General features: G+C 58.5%; 2 protein-coding genes and 1 non-coding gene across 4 annotated transcripts in view; 2 read left to right on the plus strand and 1 right to left on the minus strand.

The window, feature by feature from the left end:
* Window positions 1–82: 82 nt before the first annotated feature.
* LOC123370381 (syntaxin-4-like) lies at window positions 83–9,999 on the minus strand. Its single transcript, XM_045016915.1, has 11 exons — window positions 9,866–9,999; window positions 5,524–5,634; window positions 5,054–5,153; window positions 4,198–4,272; window positions 3,988–4,058; window positions 3,788–3,896; window positions 2,922–2,998; window positions 2,665–2,802; window positions 2,181–2,291; window positions 1,782–1,920; window positions 83–1,661 (listed from the first exon to the last, which is right to left on the minus strand). Exons 1-10 carry the CDS (start codon window positions 9,893–9,895, stop codon window positions 1,837–1,839), a joined length of 906 nt encoding a protein of 301 aa, XP_044872850.1. The 5' UTR covers window positions 9,896–9,999; the 3' UTR covers window positions 83–1,661; window positions 1,782–1,836.
* Window positions 10,000–10,543: 544 nt separating this feature from the next.
* On the plus strand, window positions 10,544–10,649 carry LOC123370565. The gene has a single exon (XR_006579462.1). It is a non-coding gene; the product is annotated as a U6 spliceosomal RNA (small nuclear RNA).
* Window positions 10,650–15,659: 5,010 nt separating this feature from the next.
* LOC123370426 (syntaxin-1B) overlaps window positions 15,660–18,545 on the plus strand; it is a 40,204-nt gene continuing 37,318 nt past the window's right edge. For both annotated transcript variants that reach the window (XM_045016997.1, XM_045016998.1), the window contains exon 1: window positions 15,660–15,736. In XM_045016997.1, coding sequence (XP_044872932.1) covers window positions 15,707–15,736 — 30 coding nt within the window. In that variant the 5' untranslated portion in view covers window positions 15,660–15,706. The remainder of the gene's footprint in view (window positions 15,737–18,545) is intronic.

Consider the following 18,545-nt stretch of genomic DNA (forward strand, 5'->3'; position numbering starts at 1 on the left):
GGCAGCTGGGGCACAAGCTTTGCACACAGAGGCACATACACCGATCGCACGAGAATCAAACCTTTTGCAACACATGGGGCATTTTTTAAAGGTGTTTTCTTTATCCTTTTTATTACAAAATACAACTCAGGCCACGTTACATTCAATCGCCACGGCAACTGGGAAATGTCGCTCCACATTGCAGCGTAGAGGTTAAGAATTAAAACAAAAGGCTGGGGCAAGAACCCAGGCGTCCTGATCCTCTGCCTGGTTAACAGGGAGAGCAAAAATCTGGCTCATGCCTCAGTGAGTCAGACCCAGCTTGGCTTGGCGGAGGGGCAGTGAGGTCAGAGACCTTTCTCTGGCTTGCTGTGGGGGGTTAGGTCCGCTGACACCCCCCATCCGCACGGATCAGGGGTGGGGTGGGCCAGGGAAGAGAGGGGGCAGCCAAGGCCTGGGGGTGAGGCCACCACTTGGTACGACGGAAGCAGTGCGAACGGCCGTGCTAAGGCTGAGGGTGATGGAGGAGAGGCGCCAAGGACAGCAGTGGAGCAGGGGCTGATGGGAGGGGGGGAGAAGCAGGGGCAGAGGGGTGCAGAGCATAGGTGCCAGGCAGTGGGCCATGTGGAATGGCGCCCCTCCTGCCAGTCGGCTGGGGGATGGAGAGGGTCAACGGAGAGGGGACGCGGGATTTGAATGGGATCCTGATTAAATACTGAGCCCCAGGGGGTTAAGGCACAAGAGACATGGGGAGGTCGGCCTCCCCTCGGAGCTGGGGATAGAACCCAGGAGTCCTGGCTTGGCACTTACCTCACTGGCAGTGTGAACAGAGACCGACCCCACCCTGCCCCCTAGAGGGAACCTCCTGTTAAGGCAGTGATGGGGCACTGTGAGCAGGGGAGGCCGGAGGGCACCGCCCCCCACAACCAGCAAACAGCGACCCATGGGCATGGGACGCCCCAATACTCTCACTTGGGCATGGAGTCCCCCACCCTAAGGAGGGGAGTTGGGGAGAGCAGCAGGTACACAGGAAGTGGCACCATATGAGACAGGAAGTGGGCACAGCTGGAGAGGGGGGCGGGACACGGACCGTACCACAGAGAGCAGGCCTGCCCGAGACAGGACGTTGACGTCAGAGGGGAGGGGCCGGAGCACAAAAAGGAACTGGCGTCACCATAACACGAAGTAGAGACAGAGCAAGAGGCGGGGCCCACACAAAGCCGATTTTCCCAAAACAGGAAGTAGATACTGGCAGGACGAGCAATGAGACAGGAAGTGGGCTTGGCCAGGTAGAGGTGGGCTTAGAAGAAGTTGACTTGCTTACTGCGTGAAGTTAATGCTAGCGTGAGGGGCTTCGCCACGCCAAGTGGCACTGCCCAAACCAGGAAGAGGCTCAAAGGGGAGGGACAGAGCCACAGGAAGTGACATGGAGGATGAACCGTCAGACTAAAATGCCACAAATTCACAGACCTCAGAAAATCAGAGGCTCTTCAGGGCGGATCTCACCCCTACCCCGAAGGCAAGAGATGCGAGGAGTCAATAGAAACCGTTCTGGACGGGAGGGGGCTGGCTTGTGCTTAAAGATCAGGATTTAAACTGGGCGTTCGCTCCGGCCATCAGTGCATAAACCTCCCAGCAGGGGGCAGTGGTTCCGCTGGAAGACAGGGCCGTGCTCACGAAACCTGAAAGGCAGAGAATATAGCTGGGGTTAGAAACGCAATATGGGCCCACCCTGCCCCAGCATCCCCAACACCCACACCCATGGTGCGTGCTGAGGGGTGACTATGCCCCACAGTACTTACCAGAAAGCCCCAGCCACACAGCAGGGGGAGAGGGGGGTGGAAACCGAACACAGGTCTAGCCGGTGGCGATGGCCACTCCGATGATAATCACAACGATGACGACGGTGACCGAGAGGCAGATGATGATCATGAACTTCTTCTGCCGAGCCCCGCACAGAAGGGGAAAGTGTTAGCCGGCTTCCCACCTTTCACAGCTTAACCCACTAGCCCCCACTCGCCTCCCAGAGCCATCAAAAGAACCCAGGAGTCCTGGCTCCCAGTTAACAGTGAGGTGTATAAAAAGTGGGATGTGGGTCCTTTCCCCTTGAGGGGTGTTGGTTCCGATCCAGCTGCTAAGCTAGGGGTCGGGGGTGAGATTGGTTTGTTCAGTGGGGTGGGAAAGGAACATCGGGGACCCACCTTGCGGGCTTTCTGCTGGCTCTCCCGGGCCGAGCTGAGATGGACGTGTCCCTTCTTGACGTAATCCTGTGAGTCCAGGATGTTCTTCTCAATCCGGTCGATCATCTCCCCCTACAGCCCAGGGGAGAAGGAGGTGGTTGTGATACCCTCAGCCGGCCCAGGATTCGGGGAACAGGGAACCAGGGTGAGAGACGGGGGCGCACGAGGCGGCCAAGCTGAAACGAAGGGGAGATGGACAGGGCTATGGGAGGAATGGGGCAGCACCGACAGGAAGCGGCCCTTCCCCACACAGGAAGTGGCCATTGGCAATGCGGGGCGGGGCTGGGCACACAGGAAGTGGCCTTTCCTAAAACAGGAAGCGGACATTGGCTAGAGCGGGCAAGTGGAAGTGGTGGCTGGCAGGAGAGGCGGGTGCAGGGGAAGGAGCCAGCTGCCCAGAAGAGGGAAAGCTGTGCCCCCAGGGAGGTTCTGGACCCCCCCCTACCTGCAGCTCCACCTCGGTGGCAAGGTAGGTGAACATCTCGTGCAGCTCCTGGATGCTGCGCTCCAGCTTGAGGATCTCGTCGTGCCGGGTCTCTATCTCGTTCAGCGCCTGCTTGGTCACACGCGTGTCCTTCATGATCTGCCGGGGGAGGAAGGCACGGGGGGGGGGGTCAATACCCCAGCCTGGCCTGGACAGACCCCGTCTCCCCCACCCATCGTTCCCACACACACACACGCACACCCGTCCCTGGCACTCACGTTAGAGACAAACACCTCCGTCTGGCCACTCTCCAGCATCTGCTCCAGCTCTTCGTCCGACACCACGCCGCCGCCGGCTGCCGAGAGAGTAAGGGGCTGGGCCAGCTCCCTTCCTTACCCACTAGACCCCACTCCCCTCCCGAGGCTGGGGAGAGAACCCAGGAGTCCTGGCTCCCAGGCCCCCTGCTCTAACCCACTTGACCCCACACCCCTCCGAGTTAGGGAGAGAACCCAGGAGTCCGGGCTCCCAGCCCCCCTGCTCTAACCCTGGCCTCCCCAAGGTCATTGGAACAGGTTTATCATCCATCGATTGCCCTGCATGGATTTGACCCATGAATTCCAGCCCCCCAGCGCAGACCCCTGCTACTCTAGCTCCAGGGGTAACCTGCCTTAACAGGTAGCACCATTACAGCCGTTATCCTCGGTACACAGCTGAAGGGGTAATGCCATTGGCTAGTAGCAGTGGCTGGCTGTTATCCTCGCTGCAGACCTAAAGGAGGTGCTCCATTAGCTGGCAGCAGCAGTAGGCAATTAGCCCATATCGATGAGCCACTAAAGGGGCACGTTCACTCTGCAGGTTACATCCCGGGGCCCTCCCTAGGGATTGGGGGCAAGACTGTCTGGCCAACGCAGAATTCCAGTCGGGGATCTGCTCGGTCAGAGGGGCAGGACCCCTTGACCAATCCAGAACCCCCGCCAAGGATAAGGACCATCGAAGGGGCAGGACCCCCTTGGCCAACTCAGAGTCCAGGCTGATGTTCTGGACTGGCAGCGAGGCAGGATCCATGGCTCTAGACTGTCCTAGGGGCAGGATCCGGGGGACGGAGGGAAAGCCCCCCAGGCTGGGCCCTGAGGCCGGCACTCACTGATCTGCAGCTGGCGGTGGATTCGCTCCACGTTGCGGTCCCGGTACTGCGACTGGATGGTGTTGCACTTGTTGATCAGCTCCAGGAACTGCTGGGACAGGATGCCGTGCTGGGAACGGGGAAGGGGGGGGGGGGGTTAATCGCAGCTCCTGTGCCCAGACACAAACACACCCGCACCGCCCTCCTCACTCACCCCTCACCTGGGTTCTCTTCATCCGGATGTTGATGGCGTTTCTGTTCTCATCCTCCTCGCCCTTCTTGGGTTCGATGGCTGGGGAGAGACTGGAATTGATGGAGAGAACCCAGGAATCCGGGTTTCCAGCCCTGCCCCCACCCCACCTCTATTCCCCTCCCAGAGCTGGGACAGAACCCAGGAGTCCGGGCTCCCAGTCCCCCAATCTCACACTCACTTTTCAGGCGGCTCCGAATGTCTTTGGCCAGACCCTTGATCTCCTCACGCAGTCTCTGCAGATCTCGCTTCATGCCTGGGGCAGATTTGCGGGGAGGGTGTCAGATGTCAGCCGAGCCCCTCATCCTCCCAGGGACAATCCCAACCCCATCCCCAGATCTTTAAGGGGTCCTTAAGTCAAGCCTAGACCCATCCACTCCTGAGGGGACGTTCAAGAGCCCCCTCCCCAAGAATGATCTAGGCAAAACCCTCCGCTCCCCAATGCTTCCCAAGAGCCCCCCTTCGCCTGCCCCACCTATTCCCTCCCCCCGACCGCCCCACCTATTCCACACCGCCCCCCATGCCAACCATATCCTTTCCAGACCTTCCCCACACATCGCCTCAGGCTCCCACCCCCGATTCCCCATGTCCGCAGACCGCCCCATAAGCCTGGTCACACGCCGCTCCACATCATCTCCCCTTGTGTTCCCCTCTCACAGACTTCCCCAAACCCCCCCTCCCAGTTACCCTCTTCCCCCTCCACTCTCCCAGACCCCCACAATACCCCACCTCACCTCCAGCTTCCTAACCCTGCCCCCCACTTCCTCCTGAAAGCCCTCCCTTCCCAACACTGCCCCATACTCCTCCCTGGGACCCCTCCAGCCCCCACATCCATAAACCCCCTGCCCCAACCCAGACCACCCCCACCCTGCAGGGGACCCACAAACCATGCCCCTCTCCCCCAACCCAACCCTGCCACGGGACCCAGAATATGGCCCAGGCCATGCATGATGCCACGTTACAAGCCATGTGGGGGCGGGGGGCGCGTTGTGTCAGTGTTGGAAGGATTCCTGCCACCCCCCTCCCCCCCGGCTTACTGTCCTCCGGCAGCGGGGTGGCCAGAATCGTGGTCTGATGCTTTTCCAGATCCTTCACCTTCCCCTCCAGGGTCTTCAGCGCCTCACGGATCCCCCGGGCCTGCAGGAGCGGAAAATAGACAGAGATGAGACCACCCCGCAGCCTGGAGCAGCCACTCCCGTGCCCTGGGGCTGGACCAGAGCCAGCGCCCCCTAGAGGGGAAAGGCCCCGTGTCCCATTCCCTGCCCCCAGTGCAGCCAGTCCCCAGCCCTGGGGCTGGACCAGAGCCAGCGCCCCCTAGAGGGGAAAGGCCCCATGTCCCATTCCCTGCCCCCAGTGCAGCCAGTCCCCAGCCCTGGGGCTGGACCAGAGCCAGCGCCCCCTAGAGGGGAAAGGCCCCGTGTCCCATTCCCTGCCCCCAGTGCAGCCAGTCCCCAGCCCTGGGGCTGAACTGGAGTTGGCGCCCTCTGGAGGGCAGAGGCTGCGTCACCGTCTGGAAGAACTCGTCCGGCGGCTCCCCTTCATCCTTGGACTTGGCCGATCCTGGCTTCACGACCAGGACCACCCGCTCGGCCTCCTCATCGTCTGAGCTCCCGTCATCCTGTGGGGAGGGGGCAGGTCAGGCACCGTACACAAACCCCCCGTTCTGCAGCCAGCTCCATCCTTCTCACCTCACCCATCCCCCTCTGCTCCCCCTCCCCCACCCAGGCTACTCCCCCCCCCCACATCTCCCTCTTCCTGCCCCAGCCCCCATCAACACCCCAACCCAACCCCTGCCCTTCCACGCACCCTTGCCCACTCCCCCGACCCAATCAGGGTGGATAAAAATCAATTTTTTTTTTATTTAAATCAGATTTTTTTGATAAAATGCTTCTTGAGGAAAAAACCTATCGAAAGACAGTTTTAATTAAGATCCATGATGAGCTATAATGTAATAGGGATTATAAATTCTAACTCTATAGTATGAGACAATATATTCATGTCATGTTTAAGCAAAGTTTTGTAAATGAGTTCCAATAGTTCATGGATTAGGGATCCCACAGGCTTCTGTAGAGATTATTTAGGTTAATCTTTCTATCTACCCACTGGGACACAGTGCTTAGTCTAGATGATACCAGCAGAGATGCTTAGTTTTGCAGTTCCCAAACTGTGGATTTGTGTCTCCAGAGGTAACTTGCTTGTGAACAGCAAAAATGATGTTAAATAAATATAGAGAAGTGAGAAATAACAGACCTCAACCTTATTGCCCCTCTGCAAATGTGTGTACAGAGAGTCAATCCCTTACCTCTCTCAAAAAGTGCAAAGTTTCAGAAAGTTCAGTGAATAGAAGGTTGTTGGGGGCGGACTAGATCTGGACAAGGAGAAAAAGTCTGGAGATAAACGTGAGTAGGGAGGGACGGGCAGTAGAAACCTTGAGGTCTTTCTGAGTGTAGCCTTGATTGATTTGAGATCTACCATGCCGTTCTCTCCCTAGAAGGGAAAACCTATAATGGCAGCAGGCCGTAAGAGAGACCCAGTTTGGGTCTCATCTGTCTCTGAGCTGTGAAGATGTATGAAGGTTATAACAACCAACAAGAATGCACTTTTATGTAGAAATCCATGATTAAATGGAGCCCACCACCACTTTCCACCCTGCCCCACTCTACGTGCTCCACCCCAATCACAAAATATCAGGGTTGGAAGGGACCTCAGGTCATCTAGTCCAACCCCCTGCTCAAAGCAGGACCAATCCTCAGATGGATTTTTGCCCCAGATCCCTAAATGGCCCCCTCAAGGATTGAACTCACAACCCTGGGCTTAGCAGACCAATGCTCAAACCACTGAGCTAACCCTCCTGCCCAGACCTGGCCTGAAGCAGACAGAGCAGAGACTTGAACCTGGGTTTCCCACATCCCATGTACATACCCTAACCACTGGGCTACTCCCCCCACCCACTCTGCCCCTCTTCCACAGCCCTGATCTCCCTGCCCAATATCTGGGCCCTCTCCCCAACCTTCTCTTTGCTCCCCCTATTCCCTCTCGCCCACATCAATCCTCATGCCATCAATTCACCGATTCCAGGTCCGTGTCCTGGCCCCATCCCCCACCCCCTTCTAACCCCAGCTAGGCTAAAACCATTAACACAGCCACTGGGGAGCTCAGCAGGGGGCGCCCTCCCCTTGCAATCAGTGTAGGCTCCATGGCTCTGCCGCAGATGTTCTGTGCCACTGGACACGGGGCAGCGCCTCTGGGCCTCAGTGTCCCCATGTGTAAAATAGGGAGAATGCTCCTGCCTTTGTCTGTTCGGACCGTGAGCTTTTCAGAGTGGGGACTACCTCTTCCCATGTCTATGCAGCGCCTGGTGCAACGGACGCCCCAATTTCGGTTGGAGGAGAGGGGGCCTGTGCAGCGCCCAGCACCACGGGGCATCTCCAGGGTTTTGTGGGGCCTGGGACGCTCCCCCTGGACACTGACTCCATGGAGAGACATTAACCCTTTGCCTGCTGCACGAGGGGCGGGGGTCACATCTCTCCCAAAGACGGGCAATGCAGAAGGCCAGATACCAGGGTGAGGGGCACAGACAGAGGGAGACGGGGCTGGGGAAAGAGCAGAGGAGGGAGGGACCTCCCTGGGGACAACAGCCCAGCAGGAAGGGAACCAGAAGGGAGAACAGCCTGGGGGGGAGAGAGCCTGGGAGTAAATGGGCAGAGCAGAGTGGGGAGGGACTCCCGGGGGAAGAGCCATGGAGTGAATGGGTGGAGGGGGGGGAGGGACTCCCAGGGGGAAAAGCCCAGGGGTGAATGGGCAGAAGGAGGGAGGGACTCCCAGGGGGAAGAGCCCAGGGGTGAATGGGCAGAAGGAGGGAGGGACTCCCAGGGGGAAGAGCCCAGGGGTGAATGGGCACAGTGGGGGGGGAGGGACTCCCGGGGGAAGAGCCATGAAATGAATGGGTGGAGTGGGGGGGAGGGAACCAGAGGAGGGAAGAGCCTGGGGGTGACTGGGCAGAGCAGAGGGAGGAGGGACTCCCAGGGGGAAGAGCCCGGGGGGTGAATGGGTGGAGCGGGGGGAGGGAACCAGAGGGGGGAAGAGCCCAGGGGTGAATGGGCAGAGCAGAGGGGGGAGGGAACCAGAGGGGGGAAGAGCCCGGGGGTGAATGGGTGGAGCGGTGGGGGGAGGGAACCAGAGGGGGAAGAGCCCGGGGTGAATGGGCGGAGCGGGGGGGAGGGAACCAGAGGGGGGAAGAGCCCGGGGGTGAATGGGCAGAGCAGAGGGGGAGGGAACCAGAGGGGGGAAGAGCCCGGGGGTGAATGGGCAGAGCAGAGGGGGGAGGGACTTCCGGGGGGAAGAGCCCGGGGGTGAATGGGCAGAGCAGAGGGGGGAGGGACTTCCGGGGGGAAGAGCCCGGGGGTGAATGGGCAGAGCAGAGGGGGGAGGGACTTCCGGGGGGAAGAGCCCGGGGGTGAATGGGTGGAGCGGGGGGAGGGAACCAGAGGAGGGAAGAGCCCGGGGGTGAATGGGCAGAGCAGAAGGGGGAGGGACTCACGGGGGGAAGAGCCCGGGGCAGAATGGGTGGAGCGGGGGGGGGGGGAACCAGAGGGGGGAAGAGCCCGGGGGTGAATGGGTGGAGCAGGGGGAGGGAACCAGAGGGGGGAAGAGCCCAGGGGTGAATGGGTGGAGCAGAGGGGGGAGGGACTCCAGGGGGGAAGAGCCCGGGGGTGACTGGGTGGAGCGGGGGGAGGGAACCAGAAGAGGGAACAGCCCGGGGTGAATGGGTGGAGCGGGGGGAGGGAACCAGAGGAGGGAAGAGCCCGGGGGTGAATGGGCAGAGCAGAAGGGGGAGGGCCCCAGAGGAGGGAAGAGCCCGGGGGTGAATGGGCAGAGCAGAAGGGGGAGGGACTCACGGGGGGAAGAGCCCGGGGGTGAATGGGTGGAGCGGGGGGAGGGAACCAGAGGGGGAAAGAGCCCAGGGGTGAATGGGCAGAGCAGAGGGGGGAGGGAACCAGAGGAGGGAAGAGCCCGGGGGTGAATGGGTGGAGCGGGGGGAGGGAACCAGAGGAGGGAAGAGCTCGGGGGTGAATGGGCAGAGCAGAAGGGGGAGGGAACCAGAGGAGGGAAGAGCCCGGGGGTGAATGGGTGGAGCGGGGGGAGGGAAACAGAGCGGGAAAGAGCCCCGGGGTGAAAGGGCAGAGCAGAAGGGGGAGGGACTCACGGGGGGGCGAGCCCGGGGGTGAATGGGTGGAGCGGGGGGGGCGGGAACCAGAGGGGGAAAGAGCCCAGGGGTGAATGGGCAGAGCAGAGGGGGGAGGGAACCAGAGGGGGGAAGAGCCCGGGGGTGAATGGGAGGAGCGGGGGGGGTGACACCCAGTGGGGGCGAGAGCCCGGGGGTGAATGGGCAGAGCAGAGGGGGGAGGGAACCAGAGGAGGGAAGAGCCCGGGGGTGAATGGGTGGAGCGGGGGGAGGGAACCAGAGGAGGGAAGAGCACGGGGGTGAATGGGCAGAGCAGAAGGGGGAGGGACTCACGGGGGGAAGAGCCCGGGGGTGAATGGGTGGAGCGGGGGGAGGGAACCAGAGGGGGAAAGAGCCCAGGGGTGAATGGGCAGAGCAGAGGGGGGAGGGAACCAGAGGGGGGAAGAGCCCGGGGGTGAATGGGTGGAGCGGGGGGGGAGGGAACCAGAGGGGGGAAGAGCCCGGGGGTGAATGGGCAGAGCAGAGGGGGGAGGGACTCCCGGGGGGAAGAGCCCGGGGAAGGGGAGCAGGGGGAGGGATTACCGGGGGGGGAACAGCCCGGGGGAGTGGGAGGAGCAGAGGGGGGAGGGGGCTCCCTGGGGGGAACAGCCGGGGCGGCTCTCACCTCTCTGAATTCCTGCGTGCGATCCCTCATGGTCTCTCCCAGCCGCAGCCCCCCCCCTTCAGCCCGCCCGAGCTGGAACTCTCCCGCGCCGCTCTGCGCATGCGTTTGGCACCTCCCAGCGAGCGGCACCGGAAGAGTAGGTTACCCGCACCGGAAGTAACTCCGCCCCGAGAGGAAGTTGCCCTGTAGCGTGCCTGGCACCAGCACCGCACGGGCGGCGGGAGGACCGGAAGTCGATGACCCCCAAGGAGGGAAGCGCCGCGACCGGAAGTTGGGTCGCCCCGACAGGATATTGCCCTATGCCCAGGAGACTCCGTCCCGGAAGTTGCTGTGCCCTGACCGGAAGTTGCCCTCCAAGCTCAGATACACGTCGCGGTGCCCTTAGCTCTTCTGGTTCAGGTGCCCGCCCGAAGGGCACCATGAAGATACAGGGGCGGGCAGACAGTCCCTTGGCCTCTGGGCCTCCCAGATCTCTGTTTTCCCAGCTCTGCGCGCCCAGCCCGCCGCTGATATGGCCCCAAACACTAGAGCGTGCAACCCCACCCCACAGTGACACGCACAGCCCCAGAGAGACCAACCATAGAGTTGACCAAGTCAAGAGAGACCAGAGCGTCACCCTGTCAACTCCAGGGCTGGGGGGGGCTGGCTGGCTCAGGGGGTGGGGAGAATGGGATATGGGGCCTTTCCCCTCAAAGGGGCCCATACACTGAAAGTGGACCAATACAGAGTCAATTAGCATGACCCCAGACCAAGGATGACACACACATTTGTGAAGTGGCCTAATGGGGAGAACACTAGACTTGGACTCAGGAAACCTGGGTTGTTTTCCCAGCTCTACCACTGGCCCTCTGTGTTACCTTGGGCAAGTAGAGTCCTCTCCCTGTGCCTCAGTTTCCCCTTCTGTAAAGTGGGGATAATGACACTGAACTCCTAGGGTGAGACAAGGTGGTGCTGGTCTGGGAAAACCCACCTATCAATATTGCACATACCCAATGAGCTGATGCACATTATTAGGTGTATTATGGTAATACTTAGTAGAGTGATTTGCCAAGGGTCACACAGGGAGTCAGTGGCAGAGCTGGGGATAAAACCCAGGAGTCCTGACTCAAAATCCTGTGCATTAATTACAGGCTCTATGATGCCTCTATTACGACAGCTGGCTGGAGGATCATCCTGAATCCAATCCAAGTGCTAAATTCACAAGCCCAACTTCCGCTTTGACGTTGGCAGGCAAATCCCAGGGTATTGCTTTTGGTAGCAGGGCATTGGCTGCTGCTCTTCTCTCTGTGACTGAACGCCCATGCTGCTTGCTCGGCACTTTCCCTGCCTGTCTCTCTCCACAATGAGTCAGGGCTGGAAATCATCCTGGCGGGAACCAGAATGAATTAATTCATCCCATCAAGGCCAAACAGCAAAACCAAGGGGACAGAGCAAGGCACAGTCCTCAGTCCCAACCTGCAGCCTCTCCTATCCCAGCCCAGGGCTCCTCCTGCCCCACACTCAGCTGGTGCCCTTCCATCCTGCCTTGCAGCCCTCTGCTATCCCAGCCCTGGGTTCCTTCACCACAGCACTGCTGGTGACCCTAAATCCTGACCCACAGACCACTGCTTTCCCAGCCCTGGGGTCTTACGCACACACAGCTCTGTCAGTGCCCCTCGGCCCCAAACCACAGGCCTCAACTAAACCTGGCTGCAAACCCACCATGGTCATTTCTGACTCCCCCCAAAATCATCAGTTTAACCCCACTTCCTAAGGATGAATGCCAAGTGAGTCAGCCCTAATTTGGCTCCTCCCCTTCTGAGCCCCAGCCCCCTCCCACGCTGACTCACTCCTTGCATGCATGGCCATAAACTAGCTGCCTTGATTACCTGACACAGTCCAGCATGACTCACATGCCATAGTGACTGCTTCCAGTATAAAAGGGCTGTTGAGAAAAATCACCAGATAAAGTCATCTATTTATCCATTCTTATCTATTAGGTGTACTAAGGTAGCACCACTGATCTTGCCGGAGATCAGAGTCCCTGTGGTGCCAGGTGCTCCACAGACACAGTGTGAAAGATGGACCCTACCGCAAGAGGCCATGTTTACACTAGAACTTAGGTCGGCCAAACTCTTTTCGCTCAGGGGTGTGAAAAAAACACCCCACTGAGTAATATATTTTGCTGGCATAAGCACTTGTGTACAAAATAGTAGGTTGGTGGGACAAGTTCTCCCGCCAGCATAGCCACCGCCCCTCGTTGAGTTGGTTTTATTATGTTGACGGGAGAGCTCTCTCCAGTCAGCAAAAAGTGGCTACACGAGACATCTTACGGCAGTGCAGGTGTATCAGAACAGCTATGTTCCTGTAAGCTCGTAAGTGTGAACATGGTGTAGTATATTATGACAAACACCATATATATCTTTCCACAATGCCACTGATCCATCCTTCCAAGTCCTAGTCATCCACCCATCCGTCAGACCATCATTCTGTCTATCCATCCGACTTGACAAGCTATAGACATCCATCATCCCAAGTATAGCCATCAATCCTTCCATCCGTCCCACCTATACCCATCCCTCCTTCCATCCATCCCGGCTATAGCCTTCCCTCCTTCCACTGATCCCACCTATACCCATCCCTCCTTCCACCCATCCCGGCTATACCCATCCCTCATTCCATCCATCCCAGCTATGCCCTTCCCTCCTTCCACCCATTCTGGCTATACCTATCTGTCCTTTCATCCATCCCGGCTATAGACATCCTTCCTTCCATGCAACATCTAGACACCGAGCCATCTAATCTCTGTCCCTCCTTCCCTCCATCCACCAAAACTCAACCTATCTCTTCCTTATCCATCCATCTATCCTCTTCCTTTCTTTCCTTCCTCCCTCCCTCCTTCCATTCATCCATGCTGTACCCTTCCATCCATGCATCCAAGCCTTTCGTATAGCTCTTTCTCTTTCACCTCCAGCTCTCTGAAAATCAGTGCCATGGTGCTGAATGCTACCAATACTTACTTATTAATAGCCCCCTCACACCTCGGACGCTCACATCTAACTCCCCAGCTGGGGCAGCTGAAGGAGTCTAGGAGCTAACGGGGCATAGTCGAACATGCCCATTGCAGACAGGACTGGGTGTGGTGTAGCGCACAATGGCCAGTTGGGCTTAACCCGAAATTCCCTTCCAAGAGGGGTGATTTGTTCACCCATACAGTTATACTGGTCCAATGCCAATTGTGGAGGCAGCTCTACTGGACTAAAGGAGTTGAATACCGGTAGAGCCTATTCCCCTTCTCGTATTGGACTAGCTATGCTGGAATAAGTTGTTTTATCCCAGTTTAGCTGCATACATGCGGAGGGGATCATATGGCTTTAACTAGGCTAGGATAGACAAACCGGTGCAATCTGTGACATCAGGCTCAACACTGACTGTGAGAGGAGAGCGCCTCCTACTGGCCCCCCACACACACTGCTCCTTGCAGCACACCACCCCCAGAACCATTCACTGGGGCTTTGGGGACCAGCACTGACTGTCAGGGGGAGAGGTGGGGGAAGAGAGAGAGAGAGATTTGATTTTTTACAGCACACATTGTGGTGTTGAGCAGCTATCCAGGGGTGTGAGTGTGTGTATGTATGTGTGTTGTAGTTGTGTAGGGCACACACTGTGGTGCTGTCAGGGAGGATGTGTGTGTTGTGGTTGTGTAGAGTGCACATTGTAGCACTGTTGAGGAGGCTGTGTGTTCCGGTTGTGTGCCATACACAACCACAACATACACAGTTCCCTCACACCAAAACAGTGAGTCCTTACACAACCACAGCATAAACACACTGAGCCCCTGACACCACAACAGTGTGAGGCCTACACAACCAAAACACACACAGCTTCCTGACACCACAACAGTGAGTGAGCTACACAACCACAACACAGACCCACAACCCTCTAATATCACAACAGTGAGTGTCCTACACAGCCTCCTCACACCCACACACAATGCCATAACTGTGTGTCCCCTACACAACCACAACACATACACACATTCTCTCCCAGTCTTTCATGCACATGCTCTCCAAGACAAATCCCAGCACAGAGACCCACAACACACTCAACACTGTCACATGCAAACACACTTAAGATGATGCACACACACTTTCAGAACTACACTTCAGTGCCCCTAATCTGCTGATAGATACACACACATACTTTAGTACCCCTTATCTCCTGATAAAAAACACACACAAACACACAACCTCTCAATCACACTCCAGTATCCCTTATCTGCTGATATGCACACACAGGCACACACACACTCTAAAAACCCTCTAATCTGCAGATAACACACACACACACACACACACTCACAACTTCAATATAACATCTCTCATCTACTGATACACAACTGCACGCACTCTAATACGCCTCTCATCTGCTGATGTACACAACACACACACACTTGCTGCTTCAGAGCAAGGCACATGACTCCCCCTAGTGCCCATTGCTGGAACAACATACCCAGGTGAACCAGCTGGAGGCGGGCTCTGAGGCACTCACACACACACACACACACACACACACACATTGCAACACTCATACACACACATGCACCGAGACATTCACTGACACACTCTTTTAGACACACTGACACACACTGCAACACTCACAGACAAACACACTCTGAGACATTCACTGACACACACAATCACAGACACACTGACACATAGACACACACTGATGCTCTGAGATACACACGCACTGAGACACTCACTGACACACACACACTGCAACACTCATAGACAAAGACACTCACAGATGCACTCTGACACACTCACAGACACACACTGACACACACTTTAAGACACACACACACACACACACTGAGACACACACTGCAACACTCACAGGCACACTCACAGACACACTCTGCCACACTGACATGCTCACAGACACACACATCGACACACACATGCTCTGATACATTCACAAACACACACTCAGACACACACTTACAGACACACTCTGACACACAGACACACACTGATATGCTCTGAGACACACACACGCACTGGACACACACACATTGCAACATTCACAGACATACATGCTCTGAGACATTCATGGACACACACTCACAGACACACTCAGACACACTGACACACTCACAGACAAACACTGACACACTCTCTGAGACACACACAGACACTCACTGACACAGACACACACTCTGAGACATTCACTGACACACACGGACACACTGACACACAAACACTGCAACACTCACAAACACACACACACACTGACACTGACCTGCCCACAGACACACACATTGACACACACTCACACACACACACACTCTGAGACATTCACTGACACACACAGACACACTGACACACAAACACTGCGACACTCACAAACACACACACACACACACTGACACTGACCTGCCCACAGACACACACATTGACATACACTGAGCCACTCACACACACAGGCCACCCCCAAATCTGCCCCGCCCCGCCCCCCAAAAACTACAACTCCCAGCGCTCCCCGGGGGGGCAGGCGGGCAGGGAGGGGGGGCAGGGAGCATGCCCAGACCCCCATCTCCCCCCTCCCTCCATCCTTCCCCTGCATCCCCCCCGCCCCCTCTGCTGCATCAGCACCAACCTCCCTCCATCCTTGAGCAGCAGCAGCGGCAGCAGCCTCCCGGCTGGAGCAGGGAGCTTCGCCCGGTGCTGCAGTAACCCAGAGCCCCCCCACCCCGACTTCCTCCCTCCCCCCCCCCCGCCACCCCAGTAGCAGGGCCCCCCCGCCCGGATCCAGGGGGAGCAGGGGCTGCGGCAGCAGCAGGAGGAAGCAGCAGCAGCCATGAAGGACCGTACTCAGGAGCTGAGGACTGTAAGAGCCAATGTCTCCTTTCTACCTAGCCCCGGGGACCCCCCCGTCCAATCCCCCCCAGGGCATGGGGGCGGGGAGAGAGCCCTGATTCCCCCGGGGGAGGGGACACCAGACCCCCCAGGCTGAGCGCTGCAAGGGGGAGGGGAGATCAGACCCCCCCCAGGCTGAGCGCTGCAAGGGGGAGGGAGATCAGACCCCCCCCAGGCTGAGCTCTCCAAGGGGGGAGGGAGATCAGAGCCCCCCCCCAGGCTGAGCTCTCCAAGGGGGGAGGGAGATCAGAGCCCCCCCCCAGGCTGAGCTCTCCAAGGGGGGAGGGAGATCAGACCCCCCCCCCCAGGCAGAGCTCTCCAAGGGGGAGGGGAGATCAGAGCCCCCTCCCCAGGGCCGGGGGGCGGGGAGAGAGCCCTGATTCCCCCGGGACAGGGGACACCAGACCCCCCCAGGCTGAGCGCTCCCAGGGGGAAGGGAGATCAGAGCCCCCCCCCCGCGGCTGAGCTCTCCAAGGGGGGAGGGAGATCAGACCCCCCCAGGCAGAGCTCTCCAAGGGGGAGGGGAGATCAGAGCCCCCTCCCCAGGGCCGGGGGGCGGGGAGAGAGCCCTGATTCCCCCGGGGCAGGGGACACCAGACCCCCCCAGGCTGAGCGCTCCCAGGGGGAAGGGAGATCAGAGCCCCCCCCCCGCGGCTGAGCTCTCCAAGGGGGGAGGGAGATCAGACCCCCCCCAGGCAGAGCTCTCCAAGGGGGAGGGGAGATCAGAGCCCCCTCCCCAGGGCCGGGGGGCGGGGAGAGAGCCCTGATTCCCCCGGGGCAGGGGACACCAGACCCCCCCAGGCTGAGCGCTCCCAGGGGGAAGGGAGATCAGAGCCCCCCCCCCGCGGCTGAGCTCTCCAAGGGGGGGGTTGGGGCAGACCCCCGAGCTCAGGTCTCCAAAGGGGGGAAATTTAGATGGGGAGGGGGGGTCCATTGCTGAACTCCCAGGGAGTGTGTTTGCGGGTGTGTGTGGTGGGGATCCAGTGCCCCCCCCATAGGGACCAAGACGGAGGAGATGATAAGGGGGGGGGGATAACCCCTCCCCAGGATATATTTCCATGGGTCTATGGGAAGGGGTATGTGTGATGGATGCGGGGGGGGGATTCAGACCCCCCCCAACTCCCTTCTTTCTAGCTCCATCCAACCCGCTCCCACCCCCTCTCTGGTGCCCAAATCGAATCGGGCTTGTCTGTTTCATAATATTTTTTTCCTGGTGATATTTCACCAGATTCCTGGCCAGGATTCCTATTCCCCCCTCACATACTCCCCTTTGGGGGTTTTCTGGGAGGATGCAGGGGGGGAGGAGGAATGCGGTGGCAGGATAAAACATATATATGGGGTGATGGAGAAAGAACCACCCCTTTTCCACACACCCCCAATGTATGTCACAGATCAAGGTTGGGGCGGTGGGCGGGGGTGGGTGGGTGGGAGGGGAGCCGGGAATCTGGGTCTTTGCAAATCTTTCTCTCAAGGAAAAGGCAGGATCTATTTCTGTCTGTGATTCCTGTGGGTTCTATTCGGGTCTGTCTCTCTGTGTGTGTGTGTGTGTGTGTGTGTGTGTGTGTGTGTGTGTGTGTGTGTGTGTGTGTGTGTGTGTGTGTGTGTGTGTGTGTGTGTGTGTGTGTGTGTGTGTGTGTGTGTGTGTGCGCGCGCTTGCTCATTTCACTTCCCTAATAAAAATATTGCAGATGGAGAGAAAATTCTCTCCAACAGGATACAGGCAGTTCAGAGGGGTGTGTGTGTGTGTGTGTGTCTGTGTGTGTGTGTGTGTCTGTGTGTGTGTTTAACAACAAATACCCAGAAACACGGTTTAATTACAGCTTGGGGGGGAAAAATCCTTCCAAAATTGCTAGTTGATTTGCTTTCCGCTTTGCTGCTGCGGGATGGATGGAGCCAGACAGACAATGCTGCTCGGCGCATGGAGTCTAAACTAGTGGTGGCAAGCGCACCCTTCTGCAGTGAACAGAAGCGGGGGCTTTTCCCCCTGTGCTGTGATGCTGGCAGCAGGGAAGGCTGGCTGGGATGGAGGGATGGGGAAAGGCAGAGAGAAGGAGAGAGGCAGCCGGGAATGGAGCGTGCTCGTTTGCTGCAGGGAGACAGGGATGGACGGAGAAGGGTGATCGGGCGCCGTTCCCTTCGCTATGAGGATGGAGGGATGGAGAAAGGCAGCGAGGCGGAGAGGTGGGAATGGATTCCAGAGCTCCGGGCTGCTCGCTGGGGCTTCTCCTGGCTAGATTTGAAAGCTGCTGCCTTCTCTGTGGCCCTTGGGCCAGGGGCCGGCAGGACTGGGGGGGGCTGTGGCCAGCGGGAGGCCCTGGGCCCCGCGCCCCTGGCCCAGCTGCAGGTGCGGGCAGGTGGGTGCAGGGAAGATGGCCCGGCTGGCTGCTGGCGCAGTGGGTGCTGGGTCGGGTTTGCTGCAGGGAGCGGAGGGGGGTTTTCACTCGACGGTGGGGGGTGAATGCAGCAGAGAGACACGGGGGGGGTGAGAGGGAGTGTGTGGCGTGCATGTGAGTGAGGTGTCTGTCAGTGTGTGATGAGCGTGTGTATGTGATGTGTGTCTGTGAGCAACGGCTGTGTGCCTCTCAGGGTGTATGTGTGTTTGTGTCTGTGTGTGTGGGTCCGACGGCTGTGTGTCTGTCAGGGTGTGTGTGTGTGTGTGTGTGTGCAATGACTGTGTGTCTGTGAGCAATGGCTGTGTGTCTGTCAGTGCATGTGTGTGTCCCCTTCCGTGTGTGAGCAACGGCTGTGTGCCTCTCAGGGTGTGTGTGTGTGTCTCCCTG

This window comes from Mauremys mutica, chromosome 4 (genome assembly GCF_020497125.1).
Source record: "Mauremys mutica isolate MM-2020 ecotype Southern chromosome 4, ASM2049712v1, whole genome shotgun sequence".
NCBI lineage: Eukaryota > Metazoa > Chordata > Testudines > Geoemydidae > Mauremys > Mauremys mutica.